Below are 21,034 nucleotides of genomic sequence, written 5' to 3'. Positions count from 1 at the left end.
GCAATCAGAGACGGAACTAGCAAGCTGTGGGCCCCAGTGCAGGGAGGCGGGGAGAAGGGAACCGGGGCCCCCAACTCTATGCATCTGCCATGCAGCGGGCCCCATTATCTCCATGGGCCTCGGTGCAGGGAGGCGGGGAGAAGGGAACCGGGGCCCTCAACTCTCTGCACCTGCCATGCAGCGGGCCCCATTATCTCTAGGGCACCTGTTGCACCAACTGCTGGTAATGATGAGATGTGATACAGGTCAAAAAATGTATGTGAATCAACCAATCTGCACAGTGCATTCCTGCAAAGCAAGTCAGCCAGGCTGATACTTCCTTTCTCAGTAACCTGCTACAGAGGAAAGAGCATGGTGGACTTATTAAGGCAAGCAAAAAAACTCCAGTTATTTGATATTTGATGTATATATTTTATGACTGTCATTCCTCTCAGTAATACCTCTCCTTTCATATATGCTGATGGTAAATAGTACCATTACTTGCTCTTAAAGCAAGCTTCAGGTTTATTAACATTTTTAAGAATAAGCCTCAAAGTCTAAATTCTGATTTCCCACAATGTTCATATGCACATGACACAGTCATTTTCAGAAGCGGAAATTACAGATGAGATTTTATAACATCTGTTTTTTACTGTAGATTTAATGGTTTCAATTTGGTTCAGTAATTGTCTAAAAGGATTTTGTATTTGGTGTATCCTTAATTATTAACTAGTTAATTTGATAAATGCCTTGTAGAATGTCTGGTAATGTCTGGTAAAGATAATTTGTGACAAAATTCTGTGTTGTCTTTTACGTGGCCAGGGGAGTGTGTAGCGAGATCCAGGAAGTCTTGCTCTATCTAATCAATTTAGTCAATAGAATTGATTTTAGCACATTTCTCTTGACAGCTTATTGTACAGATGAAAACTAATTACTTTTACATCAAAACATATATTTAGGCCACAGATCCTGAACTCTGACAGGCTAAATTTGTTGAGAGGTCAAAATAAGTTATTTGTGAAATCCTAAGGGTAAATGTGTGGTATTTTAACTCCCTTTTACAAGTGAACCTTTTAGTCAGGACACTATCTGGAACAACCTGTGCAAAATCTCAGCAAAAATAAAAAAAACAATGATGTCAATTTGTGAAATGATACACAGCGATTGGCCGCTGTCAGCCACTGGCTATGCATGCTGGGAAATACACAGGTTGCAGTGTGCTCCTTCCTCTATCCATCCCCGCACAGCTGTCCATCAAATGCTGCTTTTTCCTCGCGGTCTATTAAATATTTCCCTCACAAATCAATTTTACACATGATCAGCCCATACTCCTACTGAGCTGAACCTCCCCGTTAATTAAGTGAAGAAATTACCATATATATTATATTAATGCAAACATCATTCAGCTGGTAATTCACGGCTGATCTGGATAATGGAAAGGTTGAACACCCATTAACCCAAGCCAACAAAATGGGTTGGCTGGGAAAAATCGAGCAGGTCTCCTGTGACTTGTCCCTCTAACTGCAGCACTGCGGAATCTGCTACTGTAATAATTAAAATCCTCCTGCTAGATCAATACTGGCATCTTTGGATGGGAAGTGTCCTCAATGGGAACGCCTCAAACAAGGAGGGAGGCGGAGGGGGGGCTCTTTGCAAGTGGGAGAAATTCATTTTTTTTTATCTGACAATTATCACCTTGGTGCAGACTAATTCGGCAGTATGCCCCTCTTACATTGCTTTGAATGCACCAAAGATATACATCTCTGGATAGAGGGAAAAAAAAGCCCTAACATCTCATTTTTAACAAATAAAAGCACAATTTTCCCATGCAGTTGAGAATTATCAGCAATCATGAAATAGGACAGAAAGGGGGGAAAGTAAAATACATTTAGCACTTCATCTTCTGAGGGCTTCTTCTGGGTTTCAGTTATCACTGCTTCTTCGCTCCCTCTTTTTGTGCCTTCTTGCATTGATCTCTGCCTTTTCATGTCTTAAAAATAAATAAACAGAAGAGAGAGAGAAAGTCCATTATATTCTGGTTTTAGACTGGAGGTTGGATACCGTATAATGCAGAGCACAAACCAACCAGGCTGTAAGCAGTTGACATAATTAACGCTGGTTTGCAGCAAATAAATACATAACTAAAATAGTTAAACAAAACAAATGGACTCTGTTTTTTGTAAATATCATGTTCGTGGATTTCCACATCAGTCTATATCATTTATTGTGTTATTGCATGTCATTATAGCCACCTTATTTTCCAACATTAATGCTGGTTCAGAACAGGGAGGGGAGAAACCATGAGATCCAATATGTAGTGAACTATATTTCATGAATACCAAAGGTTGCTAGTTTCTGACCATAATACAGGTATGGAATTCTTTATCTGGAGTGCCTGGGACTCGGGGGTTTCACCATCATATGGAGCACTTAAGACAAAGTGTTCTAAATTACGTAATAAAATAAAGTTACCACCGTCTTCCCCCATACTACCCCTGACATTATCCTCATCATTAGATTGTATAATAGAGTGCTTCACAGTAACCTATAAGAAAACACTTGATCTTCATGTCTGCGCTGTCAAACAGCAGCAAATATTTACAATAGGATTTTTTTGTTTTTCTGAACTTTTTAGATAACAAAATACAAAATCTCATTCCTGCAGTCCTACAGAATACAAAATATCATACCTGAATTCCCTCCCACGCACAATAAGACTTTCCTCTGGACCACAAACTTTCACACATTCTCTGAAAACCCACCTCTTCAGGCAAGCTTATAATATTCCTCAACCACTCTCTTAACCTCAATAGGCTACCCTATAACCACCCTTTATACAATTCACACAAGACAACAACACTGTGACCCCAGACCAACATTGCTTTGTGACTGGATCACATAACATACAAATCACTTTTTATCCTTTGCAATCTGGCTGGACCAATATGCAATATGTAGATTTAACCTCATGTATCTGACTCCCACTGACCTATAGATTAAAAGCTTGCGAGCAAGGCCCTCTTACCTATTTGTCTGTTTTACCCAGTATTGCTTATTACCGTTTGTCTCCAATTTTAAAGCGCTACGGAATTTGCTAGCACTATATAATTGTTAATGATCATGATACCTGTAGCCCTAAAGAATACAAAATCTTATACCTGTAGTCCTACATAACATTAATACTCTACATGAAAGTCACTACATATAATGGCTTGTTCTAATGAATGGTTTTGTGGGCACTTTGTTGCATCACGTAACGTTCCAAATGGGAGCAGACATGAGCAAACACCGATTAATGCAGTAGAAATAGGGACTGTTGATTCTTATAGCAAAATGCACATGCAGTTCACACGTGCGTAAACTAAAAATCCAAAAATGCAGGGGAAAAAGCCCATGTATGACTTAATAGTATTTTAGTTTTTAGCGTCATATTAACAGCTGCCTATATGTACAGAATACGGGCAATTTGTCTTCCAGTTTAAAGCCTGCAGCATTCCCCAGTGCTACACTGGTCTGAACATGACACCTTATTTTGCCAAAAACAATTAAAAAAAATAAAAATAAAAATCATATAAGCATCTATTGAAGGGAAGCTAGCTGTCTGTTACATGCAAAAACTCTAGGACTGAGGGGACAATATTGACGTACAGGAAATCATTCAATACACATTTCTGACATTTTTGGGCACTAAAATCACCACAAATGACATAACCATAAGACTATATCTTGTAGCTAATTGATTAGTGTTACTTCTGCATGGTATACTATTTATTTAAGGATCTGATATAGACCAAGCTTATTTGACCCATGGTGCTACAAGTGTTGTGGAACTAGAAGTCCCAGCAGGTAGAGCACGCTGACACTTAGAGTTCCATAACAGCTGGAGAGCTGCAGGTGGCCTGAGCATCTAGCATCAGATATAGATCAATAATTCAAAAGTGGCTGAATCTGGCCACTTTCCCTCTGCCCGCGGTACTTTTTGCCAAAGCTGCATTCACCACTTGTCAATGCAGCTTAACCCACACTACAAAGAGTTCACGGTCAGAGATACACCCAAAGCAGATGCGGCCTGTACTGTTGTTTCACTTCCCTGGACTGTCCAGCAGTGAATGCTGTTCAGACTGAAATACGGGGCTCCAGTGTATGCTCCTTACTCAGGTATTACACAAGTGAAAGGTCCACTAAGCGTGCTCAGATAAGTTTTGCTGAACAAAGCCAGAATTCAGTACACAAGCACTGACTGAATTGTTGAGAAAAAAAAATCTTACACTTCAGATTTTGGTGATAAAAGTTGTCATATAAACATTTGTGAATAAAAGAGGTGTGTTCAACTGACATTCTGTATATATTCATAAATATGACTGTTAACAGGAGGAGCAGCATAACCAGGTCTTCTGGGCTGTGGAAAACCAGTAAGTTAGTGTGGAATTAGTGGCGCTATATAAATAGCGGATGATAATGATTTCCTCCTCTCTCAATCACAAACAGCTATAGCCACTCCCATTGATCTAAAATACCTCCTAAAGCTTAAATGGTAAAGCATTACACATTTATGTTTGCTGTCACATTGTTCATCTTTCTTAGTCTATAAATCTATCTACACAAAGTGTTTCCTAGAACATGGAAACCCTATTAAAGAAGCTTTGACATGTGACCTACCCAGAGTGATGCCAGAGAGAGAGACACCACCCTCATCAGCAATGGATAGCACAGACAGCATACTGAAACTATTTATTTGCTTTTTATCTCATGAGAATGCAATACTTCTGGCATTTGTGAATGCTTCAATGGATCCTTTCCCATTGTATTAACTTGAATACTTATTTTTACATTGGCTGTTTGCAATGTGAAGCAATATATGATTTCTTCTCTTTTTTTCCAGAAAAGGAAACACAGGTTTAGTTGCTGCTAGGAGCTTGCAGACTCTCCTCAGTAAATAAACTCTTTATACAGTGATATCAGAACGGGTGAGGTAACTACAATACCTGGCCAGGTTTCCACCCATTGACTGTATGACTCTAGCTCGATTTTCCGGACTGTTAAATCTTTGTTGATCACAACAGGATTCTTGAAGCGATCCAAAGGTTTGTGATGTCTGTCTGCCCCAGCATATTCAGTATCATTCTAAAACACAGGAGGGAATGAGACATTTTATAAATGAGCTCCAAAATCATAGAGAGATCACCATCACCCATCCTGGGATGACGTAAACCCTGACATTTACAGGTATATGAATATAAACTAGAACATACAAGTGCTGTGCATATAAGCTATAAATACACACAATACAAAGAGAGAGAAAGTCATACTATGGAGGATCTCCAGATAAACCCCCTCGAGGACAAACTTTAGTCTGCTTACTGGGCAGCACAGGTTTTATTAGGACTGAGTGGAATCTACCATGCGGAGAAAAAGTTCTTAGTATACAGCACTAATAAGAGTGCCACCATGAACAATCAATACCTTACCTTAAAATACAATTATACACAAATTAAAAAGATTTCACCATGTCTGAGATGTTTAATTCAAAATGTATTACTTTATAAAAGTAAGTAATCTAATTTTATAAATGTTTCATTGCCACTGGGGTCTGCAGGTCCCAGGACAATCTGAGTGCCAATGACCAATCATCTTACTAAAGAGTAGGATTTATAAGTAGTTTCCGCCACACAGACGTGAACCACTATGGAGACACAGATTAAAGCTTATTTAGCTGTACATTCTAAGAAAAATAAAAAAGTCACAAAGAGTACAGGAAGGAGATCCAAAGTGACTTCTAACATCCTATATGTCTACTAAACACCGAAGAGGTGACAACTCACCAATTATAAAAGAGAAGATATAACGTACAGGAGTTTATGGGATCACATCAATGTGTATTATTAACAGTGATTGAAAACTAAATAATTGAGATTAGGTACATAAAGAAAGCAGTAGATTTGCCTTTATAGGTCTCTGTAAGAATGAGTTTATGGCACATTGTATAATAATTTAATAACATGTGGACAAGACCTATAGATTAGACACTATTTTTATATTAAAAACATTTGTCTAATTAAAAAAAAATCCCCAGCACAGATCAGACAAGCTGCATTACGTACCACACAAAGCCAAAAAATTAAACATTTCAATTCATGAGAAAATAAAAGTGAATTTCCTAAACTTGCAGCATACACTATATACACGAGGCAGTGTGTATTCAGAAGGAAATTGATATCAATTGCAAAGCTGGTCCCTGCTAATCTCTCCCCCTTTCCCAGCAACCTTACCAGGGAGGGATTCTAGCGTTTTATAGTCCCACTGACTTGTACAACAAGAAGAACTAGTTTCTAATTTTATGCCCATTCAGATAAACCACTAATGCTGTATGAAGTCTGAAAAGGTAGGATTAGAATACAACCCCACTGAACTACATTTCATCAGCTATACCTTTCCAAAGCCAGATTTATAGGTAAGCCCTTTACTGCGGCAATTGTTATTTTTTTTCCAGGGCTTCCAATGCTAATACTGGTAGCAAATTCAAATGGGTCTATCAACATGAAAGATCCCAGAAGGCTAAACCACAGCGGTGTGTGGGAGCTGCAGATACCACGGCCCTGTGTACAAAACAAATATTTCATTTTACACCTAATCTTTTATTATTTTTATTAAGTGTTTTGAAAGTAAATAGGGGAAGCCTAAGATGCATGACTAATAACTAAGCCTGCTGAATGCTGGGACTGGTTATCAAAAGCTACCAAGACTTTGCCCTTCCTCTGCATTGAGACAATCAATAATGAGCGCGTTCTACCAGCAACCTATTCTCCAGCCTAGAGGAGGCCGGGACGCTGAACCCTCTGGGGAAGGGAACAGTTTATCCTCCCCGACAAATGCAGAGTGGTGCGTTTATCAATGTGTAAAACTGGATTTTAATATTAGCATCAGCATACAAAACCAAACAGCACCCCTCTTTACTCCTCTGCCCCTAAAAATAAAACGGGATCCTGCCCACACTGTCACATCTTAGAACGCTAAGGGAAACAAGCGCTAAGATGTATGGTAACAAATTAATAAAGCTATTTGGGGGGTGGCAGCTGGGGTAAGTGACCGCCGTGGCAGAAAAGACATCAATCTGCCTCTAAGCAGGCATCAGTGGCAAAGCTTAAGCCTCTAGAAGTGGTAGTTACCACACAAAATTAACCATTCCATTTCTGTGGCAGACAGGCATGTAAAGAATATTGGGATTGGATAATGTAAACCTCAAATATAATTAATATGCATACGTTCACTTAGTTTCATATGTAAAATGTAAACAACGCTGTGTGTATACTATTGCACATGTACATGTTATTAACCCTTTAAAATCACGGGTACAAACAGCTTCACAAAAAAACAATACAAACCTGCCGTTTCTTTGAAGCCGAGCAATGTGCTTACTATCAGCCCGATTTGCTGCTAAATCCCATTTTATGAATTCTTTGTGTGGGCAAAGACTTCTGCCACTTTACAAATGTATTCCGCTAAGCCCACTAATTCAGTTAGCCTTTTCAATTCATTGTATTAATCCTGCACTGGATTCATTTTACATTAAAACTACTGCAGGGGGTGAAAAATATGCAAGATTCTTCACACACACACATATAAGTACACACACACACACACACACATATAAGTACACACACACACACACATATAAGTACACACACACACACACACACACACACACACACACACACACACACACACACACACACACACACACACACACACACACACACACACACACACACACACACAATGAAATAAAGAAGAAAAAATAGATCTGGCCTGATCTAGGCTCTCTTTTGTTAGCAGAGACTGAAACTCTTCTGGTGCTAGAACTGCACACTTTCATCACCAGTTTATTGGAACAGACAGGGTAAGGGAAGCAATGAAAGTCATTGTATTGGGACTTCAAAGCAGTCCTCTATCTAGGGGAAGGAAATCCTTTCAGTCAGCAATGGAGTCCCCTAACAACCCGCAGGTGGGTGAAAAGTTACACAAAACTCAGAGTGTCTTAAAGCCATCATGATATTACACTGACAGGATCTCCATCACTCCCACTTTTACACTCCACTGGATGTATGGCCCAGAGAAGTCTAAACAATCACATAACAAGTTATTTCATTACCAGATTGTGTTCTTCTAAGAACTAAGTAAGAGAAAACTGAGAAATGGACAGTCCGTGAACATTTATATTATATTTCTTTTTGAAGGATCATTAATCTGCGCTTCATGTTTCCCACTAAAATATAAAAAACGTAAAACAAACCACTTTTCGCCTGCAGAGTGGAGGCAGCCATAGTTCGTGTTGAACTAATATTGAGTCTATCATTTCATTGACTAGTGACAACACTGAGGCATGAAGTGCCTCATGCCTCAGTGAGATCATTAGTTCCTGGTGGATTTACAGGCTGCATTCGCATGACTGGCTGAGCTGACAAAATGTCTGCCTCCGCAGTGAGCAGGCAAAAGGTATATTTTTAAATAATAAAAAAGTAATAATTCTACATATCAGTACCAATGCTGAACTTACACATATATCAAAAGAAGAAGTTTGATATTTTCTCATAAACATTTCACAAATATTTTTTGCCAAGGCAGCTGAGTGATAGTGGCGTGCTTGCCAACGTGGTACTAAATGCTTAGCTTTCACTTTCACTAGTGTGGAAACAAACTTGTTTCCACACTAGTGAAAACAAACAAGTTGTTTTTATTTTAAAGAATTTAACCTCCCCCCCCCCCCCAAAAACCATTTATGTATAAATAAAATTCTTTATTTAAGAATAAAGTATGTTTTTAAAGATTTTGGACTGTTCTCGCCATCCTGAGACAAGCTGTTGTGCAATATTTGTTAAATAGGCTTCACCATGCAAAGGAAACCTTGTAATCACTGGTGAAAATGTTATCGTGGGCGATAATACCTTTTATGTATTGGGCGAAGCAAATATAAGCCCATATTTATTGCTTAAAAGCTGCACATCTTACAAAAGTGCAAATGAAGCGTAACTATTTTACAGTAAACAAACAATAAATCACATGGACCAATGTGCTACATTTTCCATTTTGACCAAATTGATATTACATGTGCAGATTTTTAATTGTTTTGCCTCAGTTTTGTTAAAATGTTTCTACCTTCCTGTGCTGGCGGCTGTTTGACAAGCCCCCCTCAGAGTCTTGAAGAAAACTAACCAGTAGGAATTCCGCAGTAGAACATTCCCTGCTTACTCAGTGGTGATGTCACGGATCACATGATTATCATTGAAATGCACGATTTGTTGTTTCCCCCACAAAACCGTTATTTTTCACAGAACAATTACTATACAACAAAAAATACATCAAAACAATCTAAAACACATGTTCCATATGATATCATTCATTTTTGGCGAGAATATTTTTATGTTTACTTTGATATTTTTTTTATGTTTGTTATTGGTCCTTGAAATGTCACATAATGTGTTTTCCATTCTCCATTTGTTTGGTCAACAATGGCATAACCAGTCGCTTATATTCTAAGCCTATTATATTAAACATGCCACTTCCATTAGTTCACTTTGGTCTTTGTACAGCCTGGTCCTCTAAAAGCTCTCTCCATGTTAATATGACTTGTAAATTTAAATGGTTTTATCAAAATGAAAAGGTGCCAGATTGTGCATTTACATAACAGGACAGCACAATAGTAGTTAAAGGACCTGGACTACACAGAGAAATCCCTTCAGATAAGTGACTGCAGGAGGAGATGGGTCTTATGACGCTGCATGTGGTAGAATGTTAGCGCATGAATCCTGGAGGAGAGCTTTCAATAACAGACACAGAATAATTACATTCTATCTGTGTGAATAGTACATAAAACACATAGAAAGAATGCAGCACAAAAGGTCACTCATTCACATTGTAGCAAATACGTTTTATTTAATGAATTTGGAGTCTAGCAATCAGCGGTGCACATCAGCCAGCCTAACTCACCTTGAAGTCTCTGTCGGAGGCTTCTGGGGATGTTCTCTGAGCAGCATTAGACAGAGAGTTTGCCACCTGTGGTTGAGACTCCAGAAGTCTCTTCAACTTGACGTCCACAGAGTTAGCGTTTTGTCCAGCTAGGTATGCAAATTGTGAGAGAGAGAAGGGGAGAGATTGAGACTTGGCGGTTATTCAGCAATATGTCATCTTACAACCTGCTAGCTGCTGTGTTACAGCAACAAAGAAAATAAAATAACTAGAAAGGTAACACGAGAGTCTTAAATTAAGATGTATATTGAATCAGACAAGTGCAGGCTCTTACAGGCCCCTCTATGTATTTCTTGTACTAAAAGAACTCGCACATTAGCCTGTTCTTGGCTTAGTGTCAATACCTGAATGCTACTTTGTACGCTACGCACCAGACGAGACTGAACCTTTTCACCCCTATGTTAATTAAAACATTACCTCTCATGTACATACATGTACATACACATCCTGGTATGCAAGTACATTAGTTCACTGCCTCCTAAGAGTATGTTTTCTCATTGCACAAGTACATATTTAATCTCAAATATCATATTTCATTCGTGGAAGTGTCACTAATTGCTCAAGGGGCCTGACTTGTGTTATCTGAAGCTGGGCAATGGTGTAATTGATAACTGTCTGTCGCTGGCCAAAGAATAAACTAAAATACTGAGGCACCTTGTCCAGCCTTTATGGGACAGAATACATATAACCTCTAAACTGGAATAATAACATTGCTACAGACATCATCATCAGCTATTTATATAGCGCCATTAATTCCGCAGCGCTGTACAGAGAACTCATTCACATCAGTCCCTGCCCCATTGGAGCTTACAGTCTAAATTCCCTAACACACACGGGTCAATCTGATAGCAGCCAATTAACCTACCAGTATTTGGTAGGTGTTTTTCGAGTGTGTGAGGAAACCTGGAGGAAACCCAGGCAAACACGAAAAGAAGATACAAGCTTCACACAGCTAAGGCCATGGTCGGGAATAGAACTCATGACCCTGTGCTGAGAGGCATCACTGACAGGGTTTTCTAAATGTTATCTCAAGTGAAACTACACAGTACAAAATATCTACTATGGAGACGCCAAATGAAAGGAAAACTAAAAGGTATTTTATTTTGTAGGCAATTTTCACCCCAGGAAATAACCGTCTGGAAGAGCAATATAATATACGATTTAAATATTACATAGCTGGCTGTTTCCACCAGCAACAATTGATGTACTGTATGGTCGTAACCTTATAGTAAGGGTGTGTTCACATCCCCCAGATACACCCTGTAGGAAGCATCTCTATTAGAGGGTTGGGGCAACATTACAAAATGATGAAGTCCATCAGCAGCACCAGATAGCCACTTCTGATTGGCCAATTGTGTATTGACCCCTCCAGTACTCAACATATATCACGTGGCAGCCGTCTATTTGTGTTATTGAAGTGACATTTCCATTTGGACTACACCAGAAAATAAGTTTCCCACTGGATTTTAAAGGGGAAAAAACAGATATGGAGAGGTTTGACTTTAATAACATTTTAAGGAAAATGTGCCTTTCACATTTATTAAAAGCTGTTGAGACAGTATTCTGTTGTGTATATGTCCCTTCATTACATTATTATATTGTGTAAAATTAGGGTAGTGTGGCTTTAGCATTTACTAATAACACTTATGCGATGTCTCTATGCTCCTCAGCCACTACTGGGGAGGGAGTTGGCTTCATCATCTGTAACGTGTGGGACAGACAGGTGACCGAAAAAAGTCTTCAGTTTGGGTATCTATATTGGTAGTGTGGGAACAAATTGTTATCTGAGACTGGGTCTATACTTCATTATAAAGGTTATGTTGAAAGCTTAAAAAGTGAGGTTACAGTATAAATTGGCCAATGTTCGGAGGTTAATTTAATTAAAATGTCAAATAAATAAAAACAAAGAACAGACTAAACTAATCTAATCCAAAAATGTATACAAAAAGTTATGCTTATTGTATAAATCATTCAAATAGTATACAATGTAAACTTAAATATGTTCTTTTCATATAGCCCAACAATTATAAGGCACAATATCTATAGATAGCAAAAATTGGCATACAACTGTTCTATTTAGACTTTATTAAGGATGCCAACAGCTGCAGCCATGGACTTGGTGAAGAGGTAGAGGGTTCAAGAAGTGACAAGGTCACTAATCCAGTCAAGGATAAACCTCATTCTAAAAAGTTTAACTCGGTTTCGTGAAAAACACTTCAAAAGGATTGTGTATTTCATCCTTCAACAGAGATCAAATTTTCATAAGAACTACAACAAACTGCTTTCTTTTCTTGTCATTAAAGATGACAATTATTTCTGTGCTCAAACCTGTCAATCCAAATGACCACCTTAGATACACAAACGGGCCAGCCGCAAGAGGCCGTCAGGTATGGGGTTCATTCTTATTCCTCTGAACAGACTAAGAATTAATGAAAAATGTAGGCTTGCTTTTAACACAAGCACACATAAGAACACCATTCAACAAAACTTCACAAAAACGGAACACAAATTACAAAACTGTCTTGGATCAGGGTTCAGAGTACTAGACTCTTCCACTCAACCACAAAGCTGAAAAATGTATATGACTTGCATCGATTTCTGCACAGGACAGGCCCTTACTTAATTCTTACTGCATGTATCGTGGTAAAACATCATTCATTTTTTCCAGGAGTGGAATAATTTAAAAAACAAAAAAAATAAACCAAACCATGTGACTTTCACAAACATGATGGCAAATAAAACCAAATTTTTCCAGTCGGAATATAATTGCAAATATTCTACAACCACCACACACGCGGGACGCCAGACGTGGCCCACCGCCAAACACGCGGGACGCCAGACGTGGCCCACCGCCACACACGCGGGACGCCCGACGTGGCCCACCGTCACACACAACGATGCCAGCCGATGCCCTTCATCGCACCATTTACCAGCTAGTCCTCCAGCACAAATATTGCCAGCCTGTGCCCCTACAACATTTTCAAGCCTTTTATTGCAGCCAGAGCTGTACTATGAAGAAACCCTGTGTAACTTTGGCTACCGTAACAGTACAGAGTTTCATATTGCTGTGCCTGGGAGCTGTAAGTGCCAAAAAAACAACTCTAATGGGCCACAGCAAATGCATAGGGGAACTGACAGTCATTCACAGTCACTTCCAGTGCAGAGCAGAAAAAAGGAGCACAGTAGGGGAACATGCTTGGCAATCAAGATTTGCCCAGCCCTAGTTTAGATAATGCATAGTAGGAAAGAAGAAAGACCCAGAATAAATTTGATGCTCCATAAATCCAACATATTGCATGTTTGCAATACAAACATTCTTGTGTATGATTGTTTTACCCACATATATCTGGTTGTATTTGTCTATATAGAACAACAGACATATACAAACACCTGTAGTTTACAAACCCATTGTGAACTGGTCTCCCTGACAACAGATGACAGATGCAAGCTTAACCATCGACAGACCTAAAATAAATACATCAAAATGTATTTTATTGTAGAAGAGAAATGATGACATTTGGTGCTAACATGCACTCTATTACCAGAGATTAAGAACAATGCTATTATTCTTAATTGTATTGCTACAATGACATCATGCACATAATCCACAGGAGAACCTATGACTGATAGATGCCATTTGGCCTTTGGGTGAAACTTTCAGTATTCAGAGCAAGACACAATTTCCACCTACAGACAAACAGTTTGTCCCTTATTGAGGATCATCAGTACAAAATAGGGTTTTCTGGTAACTAGCACAAGAGAGATACAACAGATGAGCTAAGGCAATTCATACGGCCCAGAAACTTACAATGAACAAATTTTACAATATACGTTATTTGCAAGATCCAAACTCCCAGATTTGTAGATTATTGTTGTTTGAGGGTTGCAATACTGGTGTAATCTTGTGGTTAATCCAGGAACTACAGGTGATGGTATAATGTGTTGTAGTTCTCACAAACGTTTGTTCCTCTTTCTTATTGATCAATTAAACATTAATTACCTGACTTAATTCTCTGAATCTAACATAATGTACACAATGGTATTGTGTAACTCTGAAATCCACAAATGCCTGATTAGTAAACATTGTATAAAATAATAAAAGACAACAAGATGCCCTTTCCCTTTAAAAACCATACCTACAATTTATTCCATGACAGTAGTTCTTCAGAATATTAAAAAACAAAACCGATCAATGATCCGATCATAGAGAAGTACAAATGTACACACAAAAATAAAACCACAATATATTCCATGAAAGGAACCTTTTCTGTTTTCAACAGGAAATGCAAAGTTGGGGTGTTTGTGAGCGAAGGATTGCCAACGCTCTGCTATGCCGCCGAGGTTATGCTCCAGAGGCAGAAAGTCTCCGCATCTGAAGTCCTGTGATAAGAAACCTCAACAAAACAACAGACCAACAGCAGCCATGCGGCTGTAAGAAACTAAGGCATGCTAACACAAACTCACAATTTAAAGGGAATTTACCATTAAAAAATATTCTAATCCTATTGAACATGTAGCACATCGTCCGACAGTGTAATATTTGCTTGTATTTCCCGTGCTTTCTATCTTACAATTGTCAGTATCCTGATCCTTGCGGCCTCTACCAATAACAATAAATCTGAATTGTTGGGGGGGGGGGGGGAATTACTGTGATCCAGTTTAAGGGTAACTGTCCTGAAATAAAGTAACACTTTGGTGCTATGCTGTTAGCGTGCATGAATTCCAAACAAGACAGGACAGTTAGAATTGGTTGTAACACATGGACCCGTCGGTTCCAAATTGTGACCATCTAGCTACAACTGTAACCCAGAACATAGTGGTAGTCAAAAACAAACAAAAAAACCTTAACAAATTAATATCCATAGTTTTAAATGTGTTAGAAGTATGGGATCTACTATCTGAAATGCTTGAGACTTAAGGTTTTCTAGAAAATATTTTTTTCCGGTGATTTGGGCCGTAATGCCTAAAATATATTGCTAGAGTGTACAGTTCAATTACATCTCCTGTATCTTCAGATGACGGCCCATAGTCAGTCCTCAGTCTATGACCATAGTACACTGTATATGACACAAATCCAACATCGGTATGACGAGAGGTGGGCGTCATAGACCGGTCATAGGCAGAGGAATTAGTGGAGAAACCCCACACAAATGAGTGCAGCTTTTAAAAATGATCCCTTCTTAATAATTTGCTTAAGACATAATAAACTAGATTTACAGTTTACCCCTGTCTTTCACTGCACTTTCTGTAACATATCCTCTTATTAAAGTGTATAGCAGGCCTGGCCAACCTGTGGCTCTCCAGGTGTTGTGAAACTACAAGCCCCAGCATGCTTTGCCAGTAGATAGCCAGCCAATAGCTGGCAAGGCATGCTGGGACTTGTAGTTTCTCAACACCTGGAGATCCACAGGTTGGCCAGGCCTGGTGCATAGCATTGCTCCTGATGGTGACTGTAGGAAGATGTACATGATGATCATGTCCGTGCAAATTACATCACTGGGCAGCAGCAAATCTTTACTTATAGTTTTTGTCTTCATTCTGATTTTTGGAAATATCAGCATAACTAATTTTCTAATTAAACATCCTATACCTGCACCGTCAGGGCTCAGTAAGGACACTTACCTGTTTTTATTGCACGTTAATAAATGCAGGAACAACACATTAAATTTCGAACAAGAGCAAGTGAAGCCATTCCCACTACTATGTTCTAAAATGTAAATGTTGCATTTAAAATGTAAGAACTCAGCATGCCCTGCTCATCATGTGATTACGTGTACGACCAATAGATTGTATTACTAAAAATGCAACACATGGTAAACAGGGTAAAAGGCATCCCAAAAACAGATATAGAAATCCCATGATAGACTCTTCCCCGCCAGAAATCAAATAAGAGAGTAAATGAGACAGCACCTGCAGACTGTTAGACATGCAAAGCGACAATAAGAATTACCAGTGAAATCAGTGTCTAGGTTAGTAGTATCAGCACTGCCACCACATACAAGAGTGCACCCGGGACTGTCCTCGTTAGTAAGTGCTTTGTTAAAACTGTCATCATCTGTAGAAATAGGCAACATAAAGATTAGCTCACTCTCAGTAAAGAGACACAAGTAACATAAAACATTCAGACATATTGGGGCTGCCGTTTCCACATTGTCTCTGAATTACCAAATTGAGCAGCTTGAAGCTGCCACAAGTTATTAAATTATACCTGTCGCCTACAGACAGCGGATGCAGATATATTGTCCTGACAATAGCCGTGAGAAGGCAGCTTACAAATGCAGTAAGTGCTAGTGGCATCATTAGTGTTGTCTATGGCTGGGAAATTCAGATGGTGCAGGGTTGTCTGTGACTTGCAATAACAATGATAAAAGTCTGTAGTAAAACATAGCACTTTACATACTAGTTACACTTTACATGTGCAGATCACAAAGTCGGATCTTAATAAGGGTGTTTTCGGCAAGAATACTATCCCTATTTATATTATTATTAGTATGACATTGAAAATAGATCAAGGGAAGAAGGGATAAAGGGGTTACAATAAGTAAGAACTATTTTAGTTATTTGTGGTACAAAACTTTCTACATATATCAAATATAGCCCACCGTGGATATCATAGAATTCTAACGCTTCTGTGGGTGACTGTGCACAAAAATGTACATGGAGTGGAGGACCAATGGCGTGAGTACCACCCAGGGCCCAGTGATGTTTTTATTTGTCCAATATTATTATTTATTTATTTATATGGTGCCATAAAAATCTGTAATGCTATACAGTGGGGAAATACAACATAGTATATTAAATGTAGAAGTCTATCAAGGAAAATACAGAACAAGCAAAGGCAAAATGAAGAACATTCAAAAAGCATAAATGCAATAATAATAAGAAGTTAAGTAGAACATAGAAGACACAATATACAACAGTCACAGCACACACAAACATATCAGTTCCCATGAGTAACACAGATACCCCTTATTTTCGAAACAGTCCCTCTCTGGGTCTGATGAATAAATATATATGAATAAACTCCTCACTTCATTCGTACAAGTGTCTGCTTAGTGCATAATTACATCCACACTGTATACACAAAGTTGTTTACGATAAATTACAGTAACAAATACCATAAAACTTGCCTACAATTTGTCCACAAATCTGCTGAGCAATATGTGGCTGTCTGTGAAAGCAAAGTAAAAGAAAAATGTATATTTATCTTAAACTTTAAGTGCCCTCTTTGGCCATCTCATATGTTGGGAGCTGTAGATAAACAACTATAATAGTTACAATGTTATGTAACAAATAGAAGGAAAACGGAAATACAGTAATGTACTGAAGTACAGTTGACTTTAAATAATAAATCACTGTGGCAGGCTGCAACAATAATCTTGGTAATTACCATTTTTCCTTGATTTGCACATGGTCATGTGACTACTATGGCAACCACAGTCCCATGGCACATGTGGTAATGAAGCTTTGGGACACCCCTCTAAGATTAATCTGCTCTGTCAAATCCTCCTCCCTTTCTCATCACATGACATGCTGAGAGCTGTGAGTCTGTGTGTGACTGGCAGCCATTCTTGTCTGCCCTCCAGAGAGATGTGGAAAAGGATTACTTTATTTGTAGGAGAGCAGCTAAGATGCAGGGTCAGTTCTTGCACAGTCCTCTATTCATGCTCTGAAGAACAGTTTACTGCACTGACATAAATGGTAGGGAAAGTAGCATGTAAAGAACAGCGACTAGATCAGTTTGCATGCATGCTAAGGTTTTGGACTGCAACTGACAATTAGATACTCTCTAATAGAGGATGTATCTAGAAAACGAACGGACCTAGCTGAGGACTTTCATTAATAAACTTGCCCAAAGGATCTATAAGTGTACTAATTCCAAAGGCCTTATCCTTTATGCAACTTTAATCCTTTTGTTATTATTGTATTTAATGAAAACAAACAAAACTAAATACAAACACATTTACTGTGACGTAACCCAGATGATCTCATGCCTGGATCATATACTTGGCATAATGTCACATTCTTCTCAAGATTGTATTCATTAAAAATGGCAATCAGTCCTTTCCACATTCCTTAAATATCACACAGGTCCCCCAATCATGGGCTCCTTCAGATCTAGATATTCATGTGGCAACCTCTCACCTCAAAGCAAGGTCACTTATGTCCTGTCACCCAATCAGCTGAGCAGATCAAGTGCCCGTGCTGGCTCACTCATGACAAGAATATTTTATATAACAGTCTTACTGCTGGGGTTTTTTCCGTACCATACACATTTTCCAGTTTTCACTGTATGAGTGAATTTGTTACACAAGTTACACATTATTTGGTATGTTCTAATTAAACATGCATTTAAACAAATGTAAAAATACAAATACACATACATACACTCATATGCATACACACACACACACACACACACACACACACACAATTAGCTTTAGATAAAGGTTTCTCTTCCCTGTTCTACTGAAGATCACACAGCTGTACTTGAGAGCAATACACAGTCCTTTAACTCACCTCTAGATATCTTTGCCCTTTCTTTCAACTTTTCTGCAGACACCTCACTGTAGCTGGGAAGTTCTGACATCTTCACTCCAGATCGAGCTTCTGCTATGAGTTGACGCGCTCGCTCTCTCAGCTGCCGGCGCCTCTCTTCATCTTGCTGCTGGGAAATATTGAACAGTTTTGCCAGCTTAGTAATTGACAGAAATGCAATTTTCATTCTCAATCTGATGGCCATGATAGCAAAGAGCTCGCACTGTGGTGCGTGGTCCCTGTGCTACACGTAACAATCCCTGTGTCAGAAAGGTGTAAGAAAATAATAATAAGAAATTAAAATAAGAACATTTCAATCCTTTCAGTTGTCAGAAGGCCTTTATTACTTTATTAACTTTATTAAACCGCTATTCAAAATGGCTTCCTGAAGCTGTTCACCCCTCCCATAGTGGTGTGATGGTTTGGACCTCACATTATTTAAGGATGATGAAAGTGATGTAGATTTTGCATAGGTGCGATAAAGACTTAAAATTATTTATATCAATGAAATTGGGCAACAAAACAAAAATCTTGCATCATTTTTTTGTGCACAAAATATATTATGGTGTGATACAAGGTGTGAATCTAGTTGTGGGGGACATAGCAGGCAAAAACATATGCTTTACCTACTTTAGTGAGCACTTGCTGTCAGGTGATAAGGTTTTATGTATTTAAAATAAGCGATGTACTTCCAGAATTCAAAGGTAAATGCTTGGTAAGGACTGGCATATACTCCCCCAGTTACATGGTAATTTGACCAATAAAGACAAATTTCCGTTACAGTCTATGGATGTTATTTAATTCTACCTCAGAAAAGTCAAACTATATGACAGCTTCTATTTATGATAACAAAAGCAGAAAAAAAAGGAATTTGGTTTTGTCTGCAAAATTATTTACGCCTGTATGTTCTGCTTGAAATGTAAGTAAAAAAAAAATAAAAAAAATTGATGTTTGTTCCTTTCAAACTTATGAAGTGACTTAATTATCTTTGTAAAAGCTAAAGACTAAGGTTTGGATTAGTCTGACAAAATGTATAGCTAAGCAGACTCCCTACTAGTGGTGGAACAGAGCCTCGCCTGGGCCCATAACAACATCCTGAGATGTCGGTCCCACTTCCCAGGTCCCCCCCACCTCCTGCTCTCTAATTAGAGTTCACATGTGCTGGTCAGAGGAGGCCTGCACTCTGCTCTTAGGAGATCAGACCAAGGGTTTGATGGGAGAGAGGGGCGACCCCTTCACCTACAGGCCATGTAGCCGCACTCTCTGCACCCAATATAGCTCCGCCCATGTTTCTTTCCTCTTCCTGAAAGAACAAACACCACTGCCCATGTGCTACAAAGTCATCTCCCCTCTCCCACTGTTTACATGCACCAAACTTAAAAGGACTGCTCAATCATGCCTTGCACAAGAGATTGATTATGCTAGACATAGCTTTATACAATCTCTTGGATTGGACTTTGAGCAAACTCAGTGGGTTGCGTTTTCTGTCATACGTTTGGTCCTCTCTCGAACCTGACAATCCCCCTTAATAACATAATTCCCCACCCCAGTGTCACATGCATCCGTTATTACTAGGCCATACTCAGAAGCTATTGAACTGCGAGAGCACAATCACACTCCAATAATATTGACAAGAGACCTCAGGGAGAAGAGACATGGATTATAGGGGGAGTAAACAATGGCAACTGTACTGAATGGTGAGCTCAGCCAGCAGACTTTCTAACACCTTCAGAGAAAATAATGTTTCTTATAAACAAAAATATTTTTAAATATACACATCTCTGAATATTTTAAAACTAGGCTACATAAAATTAGAAATATTTTAACACCCCGCCATTTCTGTGTTTATCCGTACCCAACACAGGGAGATGAATATGGTAGACAATTTAATGTTGTTTCCTAATACTAGCTACAAGCAAACTCTGGCTTTTGTAACGGCCTCCCCTCTGCCTGTTGTCAGTCATTCATTGTTACCTCCAGACGGAGCGATAACCTCCAATGTCATATAACACCTTTTTCTCAACTGTTAGTTTCGCCAAAGCGCTGCATTGATACACGTAAAAAGGAATGATGGGAGAATTGTAGGTGGAGTTTATGGGGTACAAAAATAATCCCTTAGAAAGGAAGCTAAACTTTGCAAGCACATTTAGTAACTTTTTTTTTTTAAATAATGAACATTTTTGCAAATGGATGATTCCTCTCTGAACAGTTACAATGCATTTTATTCTAATCAATGAGAAACTTAAAAAATTATGGTTTGTTTGCATTTAATACACTCTTTCTGCATATACTAACCGTACTTTCACACAAATTCACTTTTTACGTCTACAAATGAGAAATTTCTTAAGCTAAAATGCAATAAATAGTATCTTGCTGGGGAACAAGCCTAGAGACATATTTAGCTGGTGTTAGATGACAAGACTACATAAGTAGCATGACATATTCATGCACAAAGTAAAACAGAAGGTGTTTTTAAGAAAAAGGTGCCTGTAAA

At 38.6% G+C, this 21,034-nt stretch overlaps 1 protein-coding gene across 7 annotated transcripts in view; it reads right to left on the bottom strand.

Annotated features, from left to right (window-relative positions):
• The window catches only part of EHBP1 (EH domain binding protein 1), a 267,437-nt gene that overhangs the window by 53,197 nt on the left and 193,206 nt on the right, over nt 1-21,034 (bottom strand). For 3 of the 7 annotated variants that reach the window (XM_075203887.1, XM_075203881.1, XM_075203883.1), the window contains 5 exons: nt 18,523-18,670; nt 15,953-16,057; nt 9,964-10,091; nt 4,965-5,103; nt 1,866-1,969 (listed from right to left, as the gene is read on the bottom strand). In XM_075203887.1, coding sequence (XP_075059988.1) covers nt 1,866-1,969; nt 4,965-5,103; nt 9,964-10,091; nt 15,953-16,057; nt 18,523-18,670 — 624 coding nt within the window. The remainder of the gene's footprint in view (nt 1-1,865; nt 1,970-4,964; nt 5,104-9,963; nt 10,092-15,952; nt 16,058-18,522; nt 18,671-21,034) is intronic. The other 4 variants (XM_075203884.1, XM_075203885.1, XM_075203882.1 and 1 more) reach the window with 3 other exon arrangements.

The sequence above is a fragment of the Mixophyes fleayi genome, chromosome 3, assembly GCF_038048845.1.
Source record: "Mixophyes fleayi isolate aMixFle1 chromosome 3, aMixFle1.hap1, whole genome shotgun sequence".
Taxonomy (NCBI): Eukaryota; Metazoa; Chordata; class Amphibia; order Anura; family Limnodynastidae; genus Mixophyes; species Mixophyes fleayi.
Note: the sequence above shows the minus strand (reverse complement) of the source record. Positions and strands in the feature narration are given on the sequence as shown.